This window comes from Podarcis filfolensis, assembly GCF_964270895.1.
Source record: "Podarcis filfolensis genome assembly, chromosome: 2".
Taxonomy (NCBI): Eukaryota; Metazoa; Chordata; class Lepidosauria; order Squamata; family Lacertidae; genus Podarcis; species Podarcis filfolensis.
The window spans coordinates 52,908,487-52,933,664 of NC_139605.1; the positions used below are offsets into that span (position 1 = coordinate 52,908,487).

The following is a 25,178-nucleotide window of genomic DNA, read 5'->3' on the forward strand; positions in this document are numbered from 1 at the left end:
AGCCTAGGACTTGCAGATCAGAAGGTTGGCGGTTCGAATCCCTGCGATGGGGTAAGCTCCCGTTGCCCAGTCCCAGCTCCTGCCCACCTAGCAGTTAGAAAGCACGTCAAAGTGCAAGTAGATAAATAGGTACCGCTCCGGCGGGAAGGTAAACGGCATTTCCGTGCGCTGCTCTGGTTTGCCAGAAGCGGCTTAGTCATGCTGGCCACATGACCCGGAAGCTGTACGCCGGCTCCCTCGGCCAGTAAAGCAAGATGAGCGCCGCAACCCCAGAGTCGGTCATGACTGGACCAAATGGTCAGGGGTCCTTTTACCTTTACCTTTTAAGACTGGGATGTGGCCTCTAGAAGGGTAGCTACAAGGGAATGCCTCCCCTTGTTGTAAAACAGTCAAAATTTTGGACTCTAAGCCGCAAACATAAAGAAATCATTCATCGACATCATCAAGAAACCAGACACGCAATAAGAATCATGGAGCATCACTTGATAAAATAATTCATAATCGGGGGGAAACAGCAGCTGTTAAAAACATCCAGGTAATCCTGTGGGGAACATACCAAGTTTTCCCTTGTCAATGAAAGGTAAACAGGGTAAGGGTCAAATAAAGACCAAGTGTTCCATTGTGTAGGTGCCACAGCTCCATAGCTGCATCTCCTCACAGCTCTCATGCCTGAAAAGGAAGGGGGAATAGCAAGGTGCGGATCTGTGTTGGAGGGGGAAATGGCACATGTCCCATGGGCTAGAGGCTTGTTCGTCATCATGCATGAAGCATCTAGTGTTCTGCAGTTTACCTCTTGCATTTAAATTTGTACAGGACAATCATTTGCCATTTATACTTTTCCCTCAGGGAGAAAAATGGGATAAAGCACCGTGTGTGTGCGCGTTCAAAACATTTTTTGGCTTCCTTTCTAAATAAATTCAAAAATCCACAGTAGGGCAACGCCTTTATTAGGCAAACCAAAATGTCACAAAGTAACATGCAAGCTTTTTGAGTTCTGCAGAACTCTTCGTCAAGCTAGATGGTGAACAAAGCAATGGAGGGAAGAGAGGAGCAAAAAGGTGTGCAGGGTTTGAGGTTGGAGCCATGCAGTCTGCATCAGGCCACAATTATAAAGCACAAAACTGAAAGATACAGTGTTGTTTAAACTTTTTAAAATTACAAAATTCAGAGATAAGCAACATCTTAAAATATAAAACAGCCAGCAAAAACAAATGATCAAAACCCCAACGAAGCAACAGTAAATCAAAAGATCAGCAGCATATTGAATAAAATAAGACCACGCCAGTTAAAAGCCATTTGGATCAGTGGTAATTTATTATACTGGATCTCTTTCTGCTTCTTTAAAAGTATGCAAGGTCATATGTTACACAGATGAAAGGTTCTATGTAACTTAAAAGCTTGCATGTTGTTATGCTAACAGATTAGGATATCACTTTCCATATTCTGTCTCTTATTCTGCAAGACCAGTATGGCAGCATCTGCCTATGCTTTACAAATGCCTCCCTCTTGTTCCCTGCTGTCCACCCCTCCCATTCCCTGCCGTCTGAAGTTCCCTTTGTTCATCACATTCAGTCCCCTTTAATCTCCTTCACCTTCCTCTGTATCTGAAGCCTCCTGTCTCTGCCTCTCATTTATCCAAGATTGCCTCATCTGCCCTTTTGTTCAGCAGCTCTGGCTTTCCTTTCACACCTCCTGTATCTGTCAGCAGATGGTGGAGGCCTGTGAACCTTTGGGCTTGCAGTAATCCATCTTCCCATTGTCCTGTCCCATGAGAATACCTCTGGTCATTCATGCTCAAATTCTTATTTCTCTTCTTCTCTCCTTCGGTTCCTGGCCTTTTCAGCCTCACCTGAGTTGTGGTGACTTTCTATCAGCTGTACATGTAGTAGCTAATTCTCATTGGGGTTCGAATTATTTTTATTTATTTATTTATTTTTATTTACAACATGGTCCACAACAACTCATACATACAAACAAACCCACCACTATTGACAATTTAACTATCAAAATTAAACTCCTATCCCCTTACACACACAAAATAAAATAGAAATAAGAGACTTCCTTTATCCTGTAAATAGCCTCCTTATTTACTTCTTGTATACTGTTTCTTTTATATGTGATTATTACATTTTTTCCAAATTATGACTTTAAAAACCGCAAAGTCTCCTATAGAAATTAATCAAAACAAGTCCAGGTGTATATTTTGGGGCACTGTTTGGTAAAGTATTCTTCATTTTCCCCATTCTTTTTAGAATTCTTGTCTCAGTTGTCCCCTAATTGTCGCTATTAATCTGGCCAATTCAGTATAATCTGTTAATTTACCCTGCCATTCCTTTTTTGTTGGCACAAATTCTATTTTCCAATTTCTGGCAATTAAGGTCCTTGCCGCTCCTGTGGCATACAGGAATATTTTCCAATCCTCTTTTGCTATACCTGTGTCTGTTATTCTTAATAGGAAAGCTTCGGTATTTTTCACAAAGTTATATTTAAACTTTTTTTTAAATCATCATATACTATATTCCAGATTTATTACTGTTATGTACTGAGTTGAATAGGGTCCAAAATGCAGCAGTCTGATTGGTCCTAGAACAATAGGATTCAGAATGCAGCAGCCTGATTGGTCCTAGAATAATAGGCTCCAGAATGCAGCAGTCTGATTGGTCCACAGGAGCCACCCAATCCAGCTCTAGGTAGAAGTGAATCCGCGACCTGATTGGCTTACAGGAGAATCCCAGAATTAGCCAATCACGTGAGGCCCATTGTGTAAATAATGTATATAAAGCAGACATTCTGGGGGAACTTCCATTCCTCCTCACCACTATGAGCTGAATAAAGAGCATGAAATCCACTCTTGATTCCAAGTATATTTCAATTACAATGCTTTTTCAGGATGCCTTCGTGTGTATGTATCAGGGCATCTTACTTAGCAGCCTTTATTGCATGTCTTTGTATGCATGGAAGTGCTTTGGTTTCTTCTGCATCCCAGCACAGGAGCTTGCCAAGAGAGGCATCCCAGAGCTTTGATGCGTGCACTCATATCAGGCAGACATGTGGCTGCTGCCATTTTCTGACCACTTCCTTGCACATTTCCCCCACTCCCACATCATCACATCAAGTGAAATAATGTCAGCAGCAATTGTCATAATCTGTTTTCAGCGTTTCGTTGATCAGGCTTGAGGAGCTCTTCACCAGAGGCACAACTGTTTCCTGCCTCAACTGCTTAACTTGATTAATTAATTTGTACTAAGACAGAGCTTGCTAGGGTTTAGCCCCAGAAACTGTTGTCAGTGTCATGGCTCAACTCCAGGGCATTTGAAGAAATGATGAAGAATAAGGGGCTTTTGATGATGAATGCTTGTGCCAAAATAGATTTCTTAGTCTTTAAGGTGCTACAGGACTTTGTCACAGAGCAGCACAGAAATTATCTCCCTTGTGCTTGTGAGGGCCGCCTTTTCACCGAGTAAACAAACCCTTCTGCACCCAACTGGCATTAATCGGGAGGCCCTTGTAATCTGTTTTAACTGTTTTTAATATTGCCTAATGATGTAAGCCACACTGGGGCATCATGATGAAAGCCAGCAAGAAATCTAGCAAATAATAATCAGAGTGATTTCCTAGAAGACATCATTGCCAACACCTTCATCTTAGAAAGCAAGGTCATTTTGGACCAGTGGCCACATATTGAATTTTTAGAGAGTGCTGTAGGCACTAGTCACAAAAGGCCTGCTGTGCAGGCATGGCAAAATAAAAAAGTAAAGTAACAACCCCCTCAAGCAACCTTATACATACAGTATGAAGTCAGCTATGTTCTGCTGACCCTGACTGTGGTGATCACACAATTTTGGCCATATACAAACCCAGTTATGTTGTTGATTTCTAATAACAACAGGGAGCATTCCTCAGCACCTGCCCAGAGGCGCCAGTGAAAGCCTTTGTGGGCACCAAGATGCCTTTGGGTGCTGAGTTGATGACCTCTGAACTAGACGTCACATATGCATATCATAAAACACCAGTGGGTTTTGTGTGGGTTTTTTAAAACAAAAAGCAGCCCCAGGCATCTATTTGGATTGAAGGGGTTGGGGCAGGAGCTGCTTAACACTTAACTCTGCCAACCACATTTCTGCTCCAAATTGTTCCTTAGCCACATTCCACCCCACATTTCCTTGGAAATGCTACTTGTCTTCTCAAGATTTTGGTCTTCCAAGGCTGATTTCCATTTTTTACAGCCGCAACTTCTTCATTGTATATAATTGCATGTAGCATCTACTTTACCACTGCTAAAGGTAAAGGTAAAGGACCCCCGACAGTTAAGTCCAGTCGCGAACGACTCTGGGGTTGCGGTTCTCATCTCGCTTTACTGGCCAAGGGAGCCAACATTTGTCCACAGACAGTTTTTCCAGGTCATGTGGCCAGCATGATTAAGCCGCTTTTGGTGAAACCAGAGCAGCGCACAGAAACGCCGTTTACCTTCCCGCCGGAGCGGTACCTATTTATCTACTTGCACTTTGTGCTTTCGAACTGCTAGGTTGGCAGGAGCAGGGACCGAGCAACGGGAGCTCACCCCGTCGCGGGGATTCAAACCGCCAACCTTCCAATTGGCAAGCCCTAGGCTCAGTGGTTTAGACCACAGCAAAGGAATAGATTTTGGCAGCCATTTATGTTATCAAGGTCCTACTGTTGGCTTTGGTTTCCTTTCGTTATTTTCCTCCCTGACAACTATATGACTATCCCAACTGTGGCTTTCACTTGCCTCCCTGTATTTTCTCGGTGACCTTTCAGAAACCTATTTAGTGCCCTCCCCTATGGATGAAGGCTCTGTTCTCCCCTTTTCTCTCCCTGTGCCCTTTGTTCTGAGTGGCATGAGGAGGAGGAGCTGAGCCTTTGCTTCTTGAGAGCTTTGTCATCTCCTGCTGCTAGTGCCCCCAGGCCTCTGGTTCTGACATCAAAGGCATTTTGAGAGCAATAGTGACATCACATGCAGGAAGGAGCTGCACTGAAAACAGCAGGTGCTCCTGAACCAGAAAGAAATGAGTTTAGGCAGATAAAGCAAGAGGGATGTCCAACTGTTTGTTACTGGCTACCACTTTAAGTTTACTTACCAACAAGAATAAAAGGGGCATATAATTTAAGAATATGAGGACAAGGGAGTCCACTCTCATTGTATTCCAGCAATTGAATAGGACGCAAAAATGATACAGTTAGCAAGAAGAAGCTGTAGGTCTAGGAGGAAAATTTGTATTGAGGGGAAATTCAATTCGTTAAAGCACCATAATATGAATCTGGCCTTCTTGATTGCCCCCAATAGTAACTTTTTCAACCATTACAACTATGGCCTACTTCATATTATGTAATGCTTCAGTTACATTACCAAACAGGAGTAAGTTCCAGGAGCAGCTTTCTATGTGAGCAGTAAATATTGAGACTTTGGGAAGTTTTGCAGTATCGTTTAATTTACATTTATACACACTGGGCATGGTAGATTAGCATACCCCCCAAAAAAAAATTTGGGAGAAAACTTTGGGGCACTCCACACCATCCCACTGACCCCATTGCTCGCCACCTTGCCCCCTCCCTGCCGCCGACCCCTTGTAGGTTCCAAGCCTTTACCCAAGGTTCTGTTTCCGTGGAATGAAGGATGGTGGAGCCTGTTGTGTCCTTACGATATATGCTTTATTTACAGAGCATTGACACCCCAGAAAGGTCTTGCTTCTCCCATAGCCACAGCTATGGGAATCAAACAGGAATCCAGCATAGCTCTGTCTCCCCCAGATGTCCAGCCTGCCGCTTCTCACTTCTAGCTCTAACACATAACTCCCAACTCTGGCCTTTGTCTTTCTAACTACCAGGAGTTTTTTTCTAGCCGGAAATCGCTTCCGGCACCTCTAAGGTGGGCACCATTGCCAATATAAGAGAACAATGGTGAGTTCCAGCACCTCTTTTTCTAGAAAAATAGCACTGCTAACTATCATTTTTCATCTGGCACAGAGCCACTTCCTTTGTTCCTTTAATGGCCCAAACTTAGAGGGCCTGGCTATTCCAGGAATTAAATCCATGCTGGATCCAGAAATTAGAAGGGGGCTCAGGTATACAATCTACCTCCCACAAACTCATAGCAATAATGTATTGCAGTGGTACCTTGAGTTACAAACGCCTCAGGTTACAAACGCTTCAGGTCACAAACTCTGATAACCTGGAAGAGTTACCTCGAGTTGAGAACTTTGCCCCAGGATGAGAACGGAAATTGTGTGCTGGCGGCGCAGCAGTAGCAAGAGGCCCCATTAGCGAAAGCACGTCTCTAGTTAAGAACAGTTTTAAGTAAAGAACGGACCTCCAGAACAAATTAAGTTCGTAACTAGAGGTACCACTGTAGATCCAAGAGAAGTACTAGCCTTTACTTGCATGCAGTGCAGCTTGAATGTTTGTATTACTATTTCCCCATATAGCCACTTAATTGCTGGGGTAGACAGCCTTAGAGCAGCATTTTTGTAGATCGAGTAGTACATTGGGGTCTGGGATGATAGATAGTCCTGTGCTACTTATAGCCAAATGCACATCTCAAGGATGTACTAACATATTTAAGCATTATTGTTCCTCCACTCAGCCAAAAAAGTCTCCAGAGTGACTTATGGGTCAGTCTTTTTAAAAATCAAGGCAATCCCAGTCCTCAGGTTTACACAATGAAAGTAGAAAATACTGTATAAAACAACTTTTATTGGAAAAGTTCTGCCTAACAGCAACTATTTCCAAGAACATTAAACTTGAAAAGCAACAGAAACCAGACAAACTTTAACAAGAAACTAATGACCTTCTATGTGAATAAATAAAACAAAATAAATTACACATTCAAGTTTTGTGCAATGCCTTTGTGTACAAAGAGGGAAAATCATAGTTCTACAAGCTCATCATGTCAGTAAATATTTTATACAATTAAGTTCCTCAAGGATTATTAAAACATGTGAACAGAAAATGTGTGTGAGAAATGGCCATTGTATCTTATTCATTCTTCCATCATTTGGCACTTGTTTTCTGTCAGTACCTCTATTTCCCTGTCTACAGAAAATAATGGCACAGTGTCCTTCATTTATTGTGGATGAATTTACCATAAATGAGGGAAGTCGTAGAGAAATAGATAAAGATGTCATATACAGAGTTCATAAAGGGGCTGCTAAACAGATATGGTAACTAAATAGGCAGATGCTTCAGAGTGATGGGCAGCACTGTGGACAGCTAGGTTCACAGATGCTATAGATGGGCCAATAGTTGCACTGGGTAGAGTAGTCCACTAATGTGCTTGATGGACAGATGCCATAGACCAGTAGATAGAGCAACAGACATTTGCTGTAAAAGCCTCGGATGCTAAATGGACTGTAGTTATTATTATTATTATTGCTGCTGCTCTCAAGTTGGCCTCGTGCTCTTTCCATCATGTGGCATTCCCCTTGGAAAGACGTGGAAGGTTTTAGCTACAACCATCCCGGGCAGCAGCTGCAGAGCAAGCAATGCAGGTTCAGCGCCCGCTATTTGATGTGCATTTTGTTTGTGTTTGCAAAAGGCATCAGGCTGCTGGCCAGCTCTTCCATGAGATCAGTTAACTCAGGGAGAAACAAGCTGGAGGTGTTTTTCCCCCTGCCTTAAAGGAAAATCTCCCTCTGCTGGGTAACTCTCCTTAGACGCTTTTTTCAAAGCTACAATGAAATGCAAGCTATATTTCTTTCTGCCGCTGTTGTGAACCTTTTACTGGCTTCAGAAATGCTGGAGTGACATTACTGAGGTTGCAACAACAAACCTAAAAGCAGGAATTGGACTTCTTCATCTCAGTGTTTGCTTGACCTGTACGTTCATGGTGGGTGCAAGCAGGCATTAGCTACGTGGTTGGGGACTGTAAAACAATTTGAACTATTGCAGGAGTAGCTGAAGCTGCTGTTTTCCAAGGGCTGTTTGCTTGTTGTTCACTCAGTATTTATAGGCTCTTTTGTAACAAAAAGTTATCAGGTCAGGGTATACTCTGGTTTCTCTTCAGATTGTAAAAAGCTATCAGGGCAACTTATGGAATAAAAACAAACATGTTAAAAACAACACGTTAAGGAGTATGATAATAAAATGTACAGAAAGGTCAATCCTCCGGGTACCATGAGTCCAAGCTATGAAGGGCCTTGAAGTGAAAAAGCAGCACTTTGAATTGGGCTCAGAAATGGAATGGGAACCAGTTAAGATGACAATGGCATATTTGTAAGCTCTGGCCCTAATTGTTCCCCTACGAAAAATTTCACCTCACGTCACTCTTCTGGGGACATTGTTGTGGGGGCCTGGTTGCCTTATCAAGCATATATACATTTTCCCTCAAGGGAAAAGATTCCCTAAAAGGAAGCTACATTGTAAGGTAATGTCCTTACCCGGAGCCATTTCATCTCACAATGCCTTTGGGGATCACTGTAAGTGGCACCAATTACAGTGGTACCTCAGTTTTCGAACGTAATCTGTTCTGGAAGACTGTTCGAGTTCTGAAATGTTCAAAAACCGAAAACTCAATAGCCGACAGCTAGGCCTCAGGGTCTTCCACTCAGTGGAGGCCGTGTGGCATGTTCGACTTCCGAGGCATGTTCGAAAACCAAAGCATCTACTTCCAGGTTTACGGCATTTGAAACCCAAAATGTTTGTCAACGTAGACGTTCGGAAACCGAGGTACCACTGTATTTCCTACAACGGGAAAATCTGTTTTTAAAAGGGAACTAGGTGAAAGATAAAACTTTGCTACCAAAATCCCTTAAGCGTGACTGGAAAGCCCTCTTTAGCCATAGATGTGGTGGAATCTTCTGAAAATCCCGATGTCTAATTTATCTACACAGATTTTTTTTCCCCAATTCCTGTATCTCACCTTCATCTTATCAGCCAACTTTTTTTCTCTGGTTCTGCTAAGACCACGAACAATTCCTCCATATTATATCCATATGTACTCCAGGTTTCCTAAAATAACCAGCACATAAACAGATACATATTACGATGCAAATAACGATATAAAAATCATATGTATCATAATCATACAGTTGGAAGGAACCACGTGGGTCCTCTGATCCAACCGCTTGCAATGCAGGAATCTTTTTGCCCCGTGTGGGGCTCAAACCCACGACCTTGAGATGAAGAGACTCATGCTCTTACTGACTGTGCTATCTTGCTGTGGCTAAAATTATGCTGCAGAAATATAGTATAGCATGAAGCCTGACCCTTTTATATATATTATGCATATAATACACACTTCTTACATATAATTTTGCATAAATGCAGTTGGTTTAAAAAACAACAACAACCCTGACAATGCATGAACAACTGAGACATAGGCAGGATCTCAATACAAGAGGTGTTCTGATGTGAACAAAGTTTGATCGGTTTGGAACCACCAAATTATGAGTATAGATTTGTTTAAAATGGGCTCCTCCTCCATCCCTGCCTGTGTGCCAAGTATGTTTCCAGTCCCCTGTGACCTTTGTTCCTCCAACACTGTGACCCCCAGACACCTGAGAGACTCCTTTTGTCTTCAGTGCCTTAACCCATTCTCCCTCACTGCCCCAATGCCTGGAAATCCTGTGCAGAACACCCTCATGGTTTCATCTTATTTTCCTCGGATCCCAAAGGGATACTTACCTCAAGCTGAAGTGGAACCCAAGTGTGCATAATTGAATTTGCCCCCCACTCCTCCTTTGCTTATCTCAAATCCCATTTCTCTCTTTTGTTTGTTATCTGAACCTCTCCCCTCCACACCGCTGCTGAAAGTTAGATTTTGAGTTCCTCACAGCAGAAATCTATTTTTCTCGCTTTTGGGTATGAATGGTGTCTCATATATATATATATATATATATATATATATATATATTCAATTCTTCACTTTCCACTTATTTGTGAAGGATAGGAATTACATCTCCACACCTTTTTCTGGTCCTTTAATATACACAATACATATCTCTTAGATCCAGTTGTAACAGCATGCAATGTGGCTTACCTGTGATGTGGCAAGCTCTGAGATCTGAAACAGGAGGCTGCTTTGGCCACAATCTAATCCATACTTTAGACTAATTAAAAACAATAAGATTATTCACAACTTGCTTGATTGTGGGGCTGGTGTGCTGAAATTGATGGGACACACAAGAGGGTTTCTTGATGAGTGAAGAGGTGCCATGCTAAAATGCACTTCTAAAGTTCTTTGTGTCATGCCTTTCTTGTCTCTTTTTTTTAAGGATATTATTTTGAAATTCCCTCCATTGGGGCCATCCGAATCAACACACAGGTAAGGAAACGAAACACAATTTGTCCAAATATATAATTTAAAGTACCTTTACTGGCATCTAACCTGATCTTTTGCCTAGCATAGGGCAAAAAATGTAATCCATATTATTCTTTCTGATTAGGTTGGGATGTATATTGTATGCCCATTTTTCAAGACTGCATTCACTACAGAGCCTGTAATGGCTAATAATAGCAGACTCAACTACCGTCTTGCTAAACATCTGCTCTATCTGTTAGGGAAAACCCAGTCTCTACTCCTTGGGTAGTCTGAAGGAATTACAGAACATGAGGGGGATAAGAGCGGATGAGAGAAAATTGCGTGCCTTTTCAAATCTGGCTCTTGAGAAAAAGCGAAAAATGTTGCTTACAGCCTTGTACCTTCTCTTAGGAGACATTTTCATGTCCCTCTCGAAATGGCTCAACATTCCACTTAATGCAGTTCTGAGTTCAGCATCCAACAAAAACTCAAGTGCTGACATTGCACCCTCACATGTCCCAAGGGAGAGTGTCAGCCTAGTTATCAGTGTGCATTCTGCCAAATATGTGACTGGCTTTATTCTATCAAACCAGGGGGGGAAAGGATATACTGCCTTATAAAAATAAAGAGATATCTTTCAGCCAGTCAGAAATTATTAGTCCATGTAGCAGCAGCCTTGAGGTCTTCGGGAGACGTCTTTCCTAGCTCTGCTACCAGGAATCTTTTAACTGGAGAGGCTGCAGAAGACTGAACCTGGGATTTTGTCCATTCACACCATCTGTGCTCTCCAACTGAGCTGGAGCCTCTTCCAGTGCACTGCCCATGCTTCCAGATTAGCCTAATATCACCAAGTTAATAAAAGGACGAACAGCTGAACATAAATTCAAGTACAGTGGTACCTCAGGTTACATACGCTTCAGGTTACATACGCTTCAGGTTACAGACTCCACTAACCCAGAAACAGTGCTTCAGGTTAAGAACTTTGCTTCAGGATGAGAACAGAAATCGTGCTCCAGCAGCACAGCGGCAGAAGGCCCCATTAGCTAAAGTGGTGCTTCAGGTTAAGAACAGTTTCAGGTTAAGAACGGACCTCCGGAACGAATTAAGTACTTAACCCAAGGTACCACTGTATTCACTACTAACCCGCAAGCCACTGTTATTCCAGCACTGGGTCCTCCGGGCTCACAAAGCCTTAGTTACTTACCCCACAATGCTCTGTGTTAGCACAGCCCCCTGTTATTTCGGTCTTAGAAACACAGCCTCCTCACACAAAGCTCTGCTAATATCATAACTTGAAAGGCCCCCTGCTGTCGCAGCACAGCCTCATCCATGGAGAAAACTCTCGCATCCTTGTTATATGGACTTGTATTTATGTGGCTAATTATTAAAACTTCGTGCTTGAATCAGCACGCAGAGGAGCAAGCCAAACTGCCCGATCTATCAAGCTATTAGAGTCGACATGCGGCGTGTGAGAGAGGGAGCTTGGGATGAGTTATTAGTGCCCTGGAAATGGGGTGACGAGGCAAAGCTAATAGCTTTCCATTCAAATGATGCCTAAATCTTCAGGCCAAAAGCCAAGGGGAAAATGGGGAGTAGGGTGGGGTGGAGAGAGGCAGAGACAGGAAGCGGGGGAAGATTGAGAAAAGGGAAATGCTATTCTTTTTTTTCTCAGCTTGACACTAGCTAACTGTAGGTAGGCTGGATGCTTGGCTATAGTAGCTCTAGAAGCTTTCAGCACTAAAAATCGTCGGCATATTAGCCCCACTGACAGACACTGTATGCTTCTTTTTCCAGCCATTAGATTCTTGGCAACGGATGCATGCAGCATTCTAATAAAAGTCAGCAAAAGCAGACGAATGACAAAATAAATGTTAAGTTGTGACAGTCTCCTATCTCAGGAAGCAGGAATTTATTTATTTATTTAATTTGTGCCCCACCCTTTCTCCCAAACGAGCCCAGAGCGGTAAACATATCCACATTTTTTTTTGTAAATAAAAGGCATTCTAAAACAGTTTAAGACTTCTAAAAATAGTTGCAGTTAAAAACAGAACTGAAAGCAGAACACTTCCTTTCTACCTCCCCCATCATAATGTAAGATATTTTTGCAGGAGTGAGGTGAATGGCACCCAGGGCATAATTTCTGCATGCTAAACCCAATCCAAACTAGGATTAGGGGTTGTGGAGAAAGCTAACTGAAATGCCACTATCCCTCAAAATTCTCACTTCCCTGCAGTTCTCCAACCTCAAAATATATGCAAAAATTTGTATTTTAAGGGAAGAGTGGCTAAAATACATTTTTAGGGAAAACAACATACAAAAATACATTATATTAGAGGAAATTGCTTGCAAAAATACTTGTATTAGTCAAAATTGGCTACAAATATGTGCATATTAGGATAAATACACAGTAAAATATGGAGGAAATTGTGAGGTTGTTCTTTTTTTTAATGACAAACTGAATTTAGGAATGGAAAAATGAGAAACTACTAGAAAACAAAATGTACTTATTTGTACATCCTGAACTGGTTTAGGACTAGGGTGCTCCTCTCTTTCATTTTTCCAAAGCAAGACCAAGGCATCACGCTGCTCTGGTTTCAATTCAGTGAAGAGTGGGGGGGGGGAATTACCCTATAAATTAATAAGGAACTCATTCTCTGAGTGTGGGTTCTTATGTAGCCAAAATGGAACCATCCACACATAAGAGGGAGAGATGTGATGAACAGACTTGGGGGAACCTCAGTGTTCACAAAGTACAAATATATTTAAAGAAAGAAAACTAAGGCCAGGCTGGGTGTGGTGGAAGACTCATAGCAGCCCACTGAAGACTGAGCATGTTCAGCAGGCATGGACTGCTGGTTTAGAATTTCAAATCCCTGGTGTTCACTGGGAATTGTACCACTGTGAAGGAGAAACTACAGTTCCCAGGATTCTGTTGGAGGGGAGGGAGAGTCCCCTAGCCTACCAACCAAGGCTGTAGTGAGGATTAAAGGACTGAGCTCACTGGAGAAAAATGTAGATGCAGATTAAACAAATAAATCCAACAGAAAAATTGAGGAGTGCTGGACTCGCCTCAATTTGTTCCCCAGGGGGCAGACCCAAGCAAGGGCCATTGGCTGGTTGAGCCCGCACCCGGGGGAATCCCTGGACCCAGGCTGGCCTGCCATAGGCCCATCTGCAGCCAGGCCTCCAAGCCTCCCCAGCTGACTGCCCAATCACTGGCCAGGCCCGTGGCCAGGCCTCAATGCCGCCTGACAATTTAAGGTAAACAGATTTAGATGCAGATGAAACAGATAAATCAGTATCGTAAAGTATTTAAAGATTGTTTTTTAAAATGTGTGGTGGTGAGAAAACCTCTGGCAGAGATTGGCTGAGCTGCTGTAATGCTTAGGAAGGAGGAATAGAAGCAGAAGGTATTTGCAAAGGGGGAAATGTCTGTGTCTCATGAAGCAGCAGGTTAAGGGAAGGCAGGGTTGGAAAATAAAGCAGAGGGGAAGTAATGGCTAAGACATAGCTGTCAACATTTCCCATTTTTAAAGGGAAATTCCCTTATTCCGAATAGGATTCCTCGCAAGAAAAGGGAAAAGTTGACAGCTATGGGCTAAGAAAATCCAAGGAAAGAGGAGGAGGATTCTGAGACAGGAAGGGTGGGCTGGTGGGAAAGATGTGCATGGCCAGGAACTTCAGCAACAAGGAAAGCAGAAATTCACCTCGACTGATTTGAAATACCCAGCCAGATCTTTGGCTCCAGGGCTCCAGAAAATCTAAAGTGTCAGAAAATGTAGATACTGCATATGAAGGACTCCAAAAGGGAATGAGGATGGGTAGTATGTTTTGTGGGCATCGTTCATTGTGTTTACTTTTGCTTCGAGCAAAGTGAAAAGGGAGTGTGTGATTCAGGTTTGAGAAGTGAGAGGCTGGTAGGCAGATAGTGTTGCCCTGTGATGGTGTGATAGTGTTTTGGTGCTTTCAAATTCTATGGCTGTTTTCACACTGAGCATTTACTGTAAAATAGTCTTGCTTTGTTTTCTCACTTTTTATGGAGCAACTGCATGACATCATGAACAAAACACACTGCTCTTAATGGTTTTTTTTCAGAGCTAAGAAAATCCCAAGTATTTTAACTTCATGGGACAGCTCCATAATTTCCCCAGATGTAGAATAAATCAGGCAGCTGTTCAGTAAATTTTGGGTCTGGTTATGACTTGTATAGATTGCTTTTGCCATTTTCTTCTCTGTGGTTCATCTCTCCTTTCTAGAAATCAACTCTGTCTCTCTAAACCTTGCATTCCCTCCCCCCTGGCAAACAATGCTTTTATTTCACACAAACACACAATATGGTCCTTCTAAAAATTATCCCCAACATTTATGACTGGGGAAAGAAGGACTGCCCACTTGGCTGCAGAATGCTTTTTGAATTCCAGAAGTCTGGAAGCGCAGTCTTTGCTATTCCTCTTGAAGCTCAGAGCAAAACAGCAATGCTTGGCCGCTGCTAAATCATCCGTGTCTGGAAGCATCATATGATTCCTGATGTGGATAGAGTATAAATGAAGAGGGAGCTGAGGAGCTGAAATCAAGACATGAGCATTGCTATAGAGAACAGAAAAGAAGGGAGTGGGGGGTCGGTCATCCTGGTCCAGTATGGGTCCTCTTCCTTTTCCTCTGCAATGATGCCTGAAGCTTATCTGAATCATTCAGATCTTCTTTCTCTTGTTGTTCTTTCACACTAATCACAGGCTTGAAAGCCCTATGCAAGCAGGCTTTGTCTATCTCATGCTTTTACCCAAGCCCACACTGGAGTTTGATGCTGAGGAGCCTCTGGCCTGGAAGCATCCTGCAAAGGTGCGCTTGTGCGCAGCTAAGCAGGATCCCGTGCAGCTTTGTAGTATCGTATTTAGCATGTCCCCTCCCCATGCCCCCTTAGGGAACCATAAAGGTTAATAGCTCATTACTGAATATTTATTTCTAGTGACGTGAGTCAGGATTTTGACAGGAGCTTCCCCTCTGGGTTGCTGATTCATTTTTCACTCTGTATTGCGCAGAGAGCACAGAACAGTGTGTCAGTGCCATCTGGTGGGTTTCTCCCAACACTGTAGGAGCCCATTATCTCTCAAAAGTCCCTGATGTCACCTTGAGAATCTTACCTGACTATTTCTTTATATGTGACACGCAATCACATCTATCTTTCCCCCATGGGTTATTTGTGTCTGTGTGCGCATGATTGTTTTCCTTTGTATGGAGGCTGCGGATTTAAGCAAAAGGACAGCAAAGAGAGATGTTTCTTAACCCTTTCCCCTTTAGCTGTTTTTCCCATTCAAAATCTCCCCACTGCCTCCCCCGCCCCCCACTTGCTGAGAGAAGCCAGCTGGAGGGGAAAGGGTGGTCTGCAATCCCTTCCACCCCCATGCCTGTTTCTTAGGTTAAAAACAGAAGGAAAATATACATTCCAGTAGGATCTCTCTCAGCCTTCAGTTCATGAAACACAGGAGCTCATTTTAAAAAGATCTTAGGTCTTCCTCTCCACCCTGTGGGTCCATAGGTGGTTGATGAGAGGGGCAGCTTTAGTGTTGTTGCTGCTGCTGCTGCTGTTGTTAACATGATCCTAAACCTCCGCTGCCTTGTGGGATATCTTCAGGAGAAGAAAAGGCTAAGGAGTAAACCCTACGCAAGTGGAGTCCCTACAACAGTAGGATGGCACCTTGTATGCTTCCTTCTGGCAACTCCTGCAACCAAGCTGGTGACAAACATATTGCTCTGCTTTCTTTTGGACCACATCAGTGAGACAGAGAAGGGGATCTTGTCCTATGGGCAGCTCAGGACCTCCATGCACATATTGTCGGCTCAGTCTGCCGGAGCCTGTATTCACATGCTGGGGAAGTCCCTAACTCACTGAGGGTTTGAGACCCATTGGCTACCCTCACCTGGTTTAGCCAGCCAGTCAAAGCCATTCTGAAGGTGTGGCTACTGCCACAGGCTGACATCTTCCAGGAACCATAGGGGAGAGCTGAGCACAGGGTGGGGACCAAAGGTGGACAAGCTACCCCAGAACGAGCATGATGTGTGCAACAGTTTCACTTCACCCCCTGGAGGCACACTCCATTGTCTTTCAAAAGCAGACGGATGCCAGCAACAACAACAATATCCCTGACTGCAATGGCACATCATTACATGCTGTTGCTCACAGAGCCATCTCCACTTCCACTCTCAATGCATGTGGCTGCAGTAGTGCATTCTGCCTTAAGCAGCTAGTGCCAGTTTAAAAAGAAAGAAGCAAAGGCAGACCAAAATCATGAAATTCAGTGGAAGTGGATTTCGAAGCAGACCATGTCCCAAACTGCATGCTAACCTGGGAGGTGTTGACCAGATGAGTCCACTTTGAGATTCAGGCCCACCAAATTCCACAAGCATCCCTGGCTGCCTCTACTAAAAAGTGATGCTTTAAGTTCCCAATTAGCTAAATAATGTGGACCCACTGTTTTCCAAAAGCCAAGCCCTGGACCTTTGAAGATTTTGATATCTCACTGGTATTTTTTGTTATGTAAATAATGCCACAGACTCCCCCCCCCCCGGCTGCGTTATGTGGACCCCCCGAGGTCCGCGGACCACCAATTTGGAACCACTGCTTTAAGTGATGTCTTGTTGCATGAAAACTCTTTCTGAACTGGTGCTTCATCTGTGACAGCTGCTTTACACATGCAAGTCGTTATGTGTTGTTGCAGTTGTCCAATGATGAGGAGGGTATGAAGTTACTCTGTTGCAATAGGTGGGTATCAAGTTTCTCTCTCTCTCTCTCTCTCTCTCTCTCTCTCTCTCTCTCTCTCTCTAGCTAGTACTGCTGTTCATAACAGCATTGGGGAATAAATGATGTCTGTTTTTATCTTGACAGATAGTAGTAGTGCAACAATCAATATGTTTGGAAGGCAGCTGTCAGTCTTGATATGGATTCTCGTACGGGTGGATACAGCGTGTCAGCTGTAAGCACCTGCATGAAGGTTTATGATCCCTTAAATGTCTGGGCAGCCATGCATCTTAGCATGTTATTTATATGAATGCCCACCTATCATTAAAATACAAGAGTTGGAAGGGATCCCAGGGGTCATCTAATCCAACCCCTGCAATGCAGGGATCTCAAGTAAGCAGCCATGACAGATGGACATCCAACCTCTGCTTAAAAACCTCCAAGGAAGGAGAGTCCACAACCTCCCAAGTGCCTTCAGTATTGGAAGCCCATTTTTTGACAAGTCTAATTGCCAGGGAGGGGGCAGATTCTCATTAGAATTGTGTGCAGTTCTGACAAGAATCCTCCCTGCAGTGGGACAAGGGAGGGAGGGCTTGTTCAGCACCTAGGAGAGGGCCGGGAATGAGGAGAGGCAGATCGGCTGAATGGAAAGATCCTGCAGGACACCCATTCCTCCCTCGCTATCAACATGTATGTAAATATGTTTGCTCCTTTATGAATACCAATATAGCCATGCAGATGAGTGTGCACATTAAATGATAAAGGTGGTGTACATATGCCTGGACGTAGGCATGCATGCACACAAAAAACATGGCTCTATGTGTGTCCATTGCTGACTTCGGGTACTCATTTGTGCAGATGCCCCATCAGCATCGCTCCTAAATCAGCTAAGTAAATGTCCTTTTCTCTCAGTTAAGCTTCAAATCACCAAGGCCATCGTACAGCTTTGAAACCCTGCCACCCTCACTTCTTTTCCTGGCTGCACACTGCTCTGTTTAAAGATGAAAGCATCTTTGGAAGGAGAAGGAAAAAGTGTGGGGAGCTGCAGGGCATAGCAGATAATTATGTGTACAGTTGGAGCTTGTTCTAATGAAGCCTTCATCCTGCGTAGAACATCTGCTGTCCCCCACAGAGAGCACCACCTAGAGACCTGTGAGAGACTGTGCATCAGGCCAACATGCGCACTCCCCCTTGGCTTGCTTCTAAAGCTCCGGTGGGAATTGCCAGCAAATTGACCAGCTGATTCCTCTTTGTGCTCTGTGGCATGCTGCCCTCTTTCATTCAGCAGCATCCTTAAGTACCTATTCATCTCTTTGTAGGGCCAGGCAGCCCGTTTGAAACCTTCTCCGACAAAATGTGGAGGAACGGAACCTGTGATTCTTCAGAATGAACCACAGTTAGAAATTCCATGCCAAGCTCACCCCACCCCCAAACACACACACACACACAGAGAGAGAGAGAGAGAGAGAGAGAGAGAGAGAGAGAGAGAGAGAGAGTTCTTAAAGTAAATGTAGATGGCAACATGCAGCAGGAAAAGTATGGTTTGGGGTTTTTATTTTAAAAATCTGGATATGTAAGAAAATGGATGGCTACCAAAATACTTGTTTCCCCCAGCCCAAAGGCTTAAACTTTTTGCAAAGATGGTTTCAGCCAGTTGTAGATACATTACATCTCATTTGCACACCAACATGAAAGCCTCTGTAAATCCAACCTTTAAGACATTACAGATTTAAAGAAAGGCAGGAGGAGTTTTAGATAGGAGTAGGGATGGGTGAATATGCCCTTTTTAGCTTCTCTCTGTTTCTCATTTTTTTTCAGTTTTAAGTTCTGTTCTCCATATTTCTGCATATCATTTTGCAATTTAAAAAGTCATGAAAATTCACTTTCAGTGTGATTTTCTCCTATTGTACACATTTCATACTCAATTTTGCCTAGGGCACACATTTTTGCAAAGCAATTTCCCGTAATGTAACATTGTGTATATGTTATTTCCACTAATATATACATTTATGTGCACATTTTACACAAGTGAATGAATTTTTGTGCACATTGCTTGGCTGATGAACTGCATTGCAAAATTTGGAAATGTTCAAATTTCAAACCAAATTTCAAATTTGGTCCACATCTTGTTTCAGAAAGTGCAAGTTAGGTAAGTGAATATTTAAATGCAAACTGAATCGACATTTCTTCACCATCCCTAGATAAATGTTATTTGGTGTTCAAGAGGGCTGCATTATAAACCCCGAAGTACAGTGGCTAACACTAAAATGAGTTTGTTTATGAAGAGAAACTAACCAGATGAACAAAGGGCCATAGGAAAGCATGGAGGTGGTCCTGCTCTGTTAACAATCTTATGAACATGCAGTCCATCCTGCTCATTCCATTTCCTACACAGGCAGAGCAATTCTAATCCTGCCCAGGGAGCCACCAGGCAGACTTAAGTGGCAGCTTTATTGCTGCAACCAACCGCTGCCACTCATGCCAGGCAAGGCAGAAGGTGAGGACACCCACACCCACCCTGCTTCAGCTTCTTGCCCTCACCCCTGTGCCAAAATGCCCCATTTAAAAGATTTCCACTGGCTACTGCCCACAGGAGAACTTCTGCAGGTAACACAAACCTTGGGGTCTCAAATTTCAGCAGTGGCCTGTGCAATGCCAAAATCCCCCCCCCTTCTTGCACTCCAGTCTAAATCAAGATTTCAGCATCCTCTGCAGCATCCCTGACGCTTGGTTCCCACTGCGACAGATCCAGTCTGCCTCTGTTCTCAGCCATCAGGTTGAAGCTCAGGGCCTCCAATTCAGCTGAGCCTCCTCCTTCCAAAATGGTGTTCCCCAGAAGTCAGCAGAGAGTCAACTACTTGCCAGCCTAACACCCCACCCCCCACCCCTGCCTGCCAACAGTATTGGGGATTAGTATTGCGCTGTCACTCTCATTTCATTGGCAACAAAATGCTAAGTTCATATGAGCTTAATTCGGTTTCATACAAAGCTGCCGTAGTCATGTATTGCACATTTAAGCCAATCTCAATGCGGTTTAAATGCTGTGCAGTGCAGCCCTGTGCACATCTGATAAAAAGTAAGCCCCACTGTATGCTCAACACAGCTTACAACAGGAACGTTGATGCAAGACTGCAGCTTAACATTCAACCTAGGAGCCCTGGAAATGGCAACTGCTTAAAGAACTAGGGATCCCTAATAATACTTTCACAGCACTCTTAGTAAAATAAATATTTCATAGTTTTCTGAGGTAAATGATGGTGGGTACAAATAGTTGGATATCTGTCTACAACAGGCATGTCCAACTCCCAAGAGACTGCGATCTACTCCCACTATTAAAAAAAAACTGGCAGTGATCTACCCATTGGATTGACCAAAGCTGTTGAGCTTTTTTGGGACAGGAATACCCAAAGTAGATCTCAATCGACCTGTTGGACATGCCTGGTCTACAATTATAATGCAGATATATATCCTTAATCATAGGTGTTGTCAATGCTTATTTTATTTAAAAACAAATGAGGTGCCAGTAATTATATCTTGATAAATGTCCTGTGGGTGCCAGCACAAAATGTCTGCCATGGGCAGGAAAATAAAAGAGGTGACAATACTTGGTATCAGTGAGTACTGAGTACTGTCACCAAAAAGCACTGGGTGTAGCCATTAACTGGTAATGCACAGATTATTCACTGATGAAAGAAAAGGCGTCAGTGCTAATTTATATGAGCAGACAATCTGGCAGGAGCGGTAAATAGTTTTACACAGCCTTAGAAAATATCTCTTGGCTACTGTCACCCAGCCAATTGTGACAATTTTATTGTACAATATTAGTTGCTTAATTCTTACCACCTTTAACACCTATTAGCGCAGATTTGCTCAAAGACATACCACAGCAGAAACAAACATTGATGGCATTTAATCATCCTGTCTCTCAGCGGAGCCTTATATTAGCAAGAAGCCATTTGTGTTTCTTTCATTGATGCACAAACGGGACAACAAGTATGCCCATCAAATAATCACACTTAACTGGACTCTCAGCTGCCTTAAGTCTCTAGTCCAATTATGGGAGCCTATGATTAAACTGCCTGTCATCAAAAACGTCAGATTTCATCTGCCTGAGGTCTCCGAGAGAAGCAGATCAGGCAGAGTAATGGAGCCATTTATATCCCAGATCCGAAGCATTTGCTACAACATAGAAATTAGTGTAGTAAAGCCAGGCTGCCATGAAGCAGTGCCAGATGTTAAGTTATTGGCCTCATTTGTGCCTACGATTAAGTATGGTTTTTAAGAGCTGTATGCATCTACTTGTCCGTCTGGAATAACCAAAAATACAATATGTGCCTGGCTAACCACAGCCTCGGATGCACCACACAGGCACTTTATGCTGTTAAGTTTTAAAATAAACACCCCGACTGCATGCAGGGAGAGTTTGGAAAGTTATTTGTGTAAAACCAAAGACAAATTGTTATAACCACAGTGTTTAATTTTTAAAATGTCCCAATAACTGGCTGACTAAAAGCATAAGTGTGGGATTAGTAAACTGGTCACTTATAATTATTTATTTTTACTTAATTATTTAATACATTTATATCACACCTTTTCTCCAGTGAGCTCAAGGTAATGTACATGGTTCCTCATTTAATCCTCATAACAACCCAGTTGTGGTAGGTTAGGCTAACTCTATGTGTGCACCACCCTGAGCTCCTTGGAGGAAGGGGAAGATATCAAAATGTAAATTAAGTGAATTTTGGAGCCCAGTATTGAACTAAGTTATGGTCAGAGAAGACCCATTAGAATTAATGGACCTAAGTTAAGTCAGACCAGGGCTATCATTGGATAGAACCCCAGGTCTTCTGATGGCCTCAGAAACTAGGTTCAGCCCTTTACCTTCATAAATATCTCAGTTTACTAGCAGTTAGTAAGAATTTCCTGTTACGTGGCCAGCCACAGTGGCCACCTATGAAGGACTCTTTACAGTAGGGGTAGGGAACGTGTGGCCCTCCAAATGTTTGCTAGACTCCAACTTCCATCAGCCCCAATCAGCATTATGGGAGTTGTAGTCCAGCAACATTCCCCACCCCACTTTATTATTTGCCTCTGAAGAACAACAATCACAGGTAACCAACTGTGTTGCTGTGTTTACAGGAGCAAGAAAGGTAGGATGTTAGTTTTCCAAGAATAGCAATCAACCCACAGTTCAAGTGTGTGATCTTGAAAGTGTGACATGACTTTCCCTTTACTCCCCCTCTCCCCTCTCTTTTCTGTTTGTATCTCTGCTTTTGTTCCGCTTTCCCCTTCTGCTGCCTATATCTCTGCCTCCTCTCTGTGATGCTGTTTTCCCTTTACATCTCTCTCCCCCTGTATTAAATCATCCGGAAATAATACATTCCCCATGCGCTTCAGGGCTGAAGCTCTTGCCTGCCACAGCGCCACACTTCACCATGGCAACCTGCAGGGAGGGTTAATCGATTTGGGGAAAGGGCGTGTTTCCTTCATGCTGACAGCGAGGGCTGATTGGCACATACTGTCCCTTAACATGCTTACAGAAGACAAACAGGTGGCAGATACAGCTCTCAGCACAATGAACCGCTGTCACCATTCGTTCCCCCAGCCCTCCCCACGCCTTACATGGCATTCCTGTAGGGATAAAGGGAGCAGGACCCCATGCATGTTGGTACAGGGCTCCCCTACATCTTGTTCATTTCCCCTTCTTCCCTCACCTTTGTGGTTTTCAACACTAAATGTGCTCAGTGGCTTAAATCTTCCTCCTCAAGCTGAAGAAGTTATGGAATGAAGCAAAAAAGAACTCTGTCATTACGTAGTTCTGCCCTTGCTGAAATCAGTCTAATATTGGAAATGGCAGAGTATTGAGATTGTGTGTGTGTGTGTGTGTGTGTGTCCTGCATTTCTGTGTAGGAATTTAAACTGAAGCATCCATATGTGTGTGTCCCTATGAGTACACTCACTAGAAAGTCACATGTGGCAGCTGCTTCCCAGCATGTTGGGTGTGTACACCATGAAATTTGTGAATATGCATTTGTCACACATCGCAGTCTATGAGCATGGATTGCATGCTAATTCCTGTGCACACATACCTTCACCGTCAAACACAGATGAATGAAATGCTTTTGCCGGTGGAATTTTCCAATATTTGTCTATTCAGTGCTGCAGATGAGAAGGAGCCAATTACTAGAGTCTCACGCTTCCTGCCCCTGCCCCCCCCCCCCACAGAGTATTTCAAGGATGGGATAACATTTTTGACAAAGCATCTAGCAAATGTTTGCTGTCCTTCTGACATTTGTTGAAGCCCAATCTCACACAACAAGGGCCTCAGTTATTTTAGAAACTTTTGCTCTGTTGAAGTATCTTTTGTGAAACACACAAAAGAAAAGGGGGGGGGAACATACATACGTACATACATACATACATAATTTTATTTGTATGCCATCTTTCCATTCTCAAGGCGACTTACAACATAAAAAATACTTAATTGCAACATAACAAAAGTAGTCATAAATAATAAATAAAACATCAAAAAATACACAATCAGACTGAACCATTTCCACATAAATAAGATCTAAATAAAGATACAAAACATAATAGAAAAAATAGCAACAGCTCCCCTCCCAACCAAAAATGACCCCAGCCCAAGAGTCTGTTCAGCAACCTCAGCCTTTGTTGCTGAAGTCAGTCAGGGCCCCCCAAGTAGAAAAAGGTGGGCAAGGCAGGGAGCAGGACTTCCAGGACTCTCAGCCAAAACCTTACCTGTTGCTTTTGAAAGGTTACACATGTGTGCTGGTCAAAGCTGGATGTTGAAATTCAGCTTCTGCATGACACCATGCAAGAAATTTATGACTTAAGAGTTATCTTTTATCTCCCTGAATCAGATATTAGTTCTTTGTAATGATGCTGCTTCCTTTTCTGCCTGTATAGTAGCATACTGTGTGCATATTAGTCTATAGCAGGGCATTCAAGTTGTGGTGCAATGTTCCCTCTAGTGGTGGAGATTGTCTACACAGAGATCCGTAATTAGAGAATGGAACTCATGAAGCTGAATACCACCTTCAAAGTGCCAGATGTCCCTGTTAAATACTCAGGAGATACTTGACCCACTCTCAAGTCAGCACTGCAGTGGAGATGATTGGGAATAGATTTGTATTAGGGACGTGTTATATCCACTCAAGGATTTGTTTTGGAGTAATGGTAGAAATAGTATTTTGCAGCTGACCTGCATTTTCTGAATAGAAGCCAGCCTCTACAATTAAAATCTCAGTTTTCATAACACACAGGGAACAGGTTTTCTCAGTCTCCTGGGAATATATAGAATCCAGCAGCTCTTGACAGAGTTCTGGGTTCAACTGAGAGTTCCATTGCGAAGCCGGTGTTTCCATTTGCATCTTTCATTATATCCACATACAAGATTACTTTCTCCAAGGTTTCTTCTCAGCCTACAGCTCTCATTTTTACTACTTAACCTAATACGTCTTTACAGACTGACCTTGTCCTGAAAGAGTTCTCTTCTTCTGGGCTTCTGTCTTTAGAGGGCTTAGCCTTGCCTGTCTGAGCAACATCTCAACTATGATTCAATAGCTTTCCAGTCAGGGCCGGATCAAGATATTTGGCTGCCTGAGGCAACGGACAAGACGACCTCTCCCTCAATTCCTGGAAGCGGAATCTCAGGTCAACCGTGGCAGCATCCTCCACTGCTCCTGAGGGAAACACACTAGATGAGGCGGTGCATGGCAGGCCACGTGTCACTCACAGCTCTGTTCTTCAACAGCTTGCCACTGCTTCCTCATCACCACCACCAACCTGCATCAGCCACCTGAGATGGCAGCCTCGCTTTGCCAGCCCTGTTTCAGTCCAGTCTCATAACATCTATCTTAGGAAAGAGATCTATGTTCAGTTTTGGGATGAGGCAAGTATTGGATAGGAGGAAGCTCAAAATGCAAACTGCCCTTGAACAGGGCGGCTTAATTCAAGTTGGATCCATCTCTCTTCCAGCATAGCCTGACTCAAGTCAGGGCTCACATCCCACCTCCACCAGGCTCTACTCTGCACACGTGGCCTCTCCTAGTGGGACAGAATCCCTCCTCTGCCTGTAACCCTTTCCTCAAGGGAGTTTTGTTGGTTTGTTTGGGGAGCAGGATGAGCAACTGAACTGAACATGACAAGCATCATTCTACTTCAGTC

The 25,178-nt window shown here is 43.3% G+C and overlaps 1 protein-coding gene across 4 annotated transcripts in view; it reads left to right on the forward strand.

Annotated features, from left to right (window-relative positions):
- Positions 1 to 25,178, forward strand: part of CACNA2D2 (calcium voltage-gated channel auxiliary subunit alpha2delta 2) — a 513,451-nt gene that overhangs the window by 430,770 nt on the left and 57,503 nt on the right. For all 4 annotated transcript variants that reach the window (XM_083603285.1, XM_083603286.1, XM_083603287.1 and 1 more), the window contains one exon: positions 10,230 to 10,279. In XM_083603285.1, the coding sequence (XP_083459411.1) occupies positions 10,230 to 10,279 (50 nt within the window). The remainder of the gene's footprint in view (positions 1 to 10,229; positions 10,280 to 25,178) is intronic.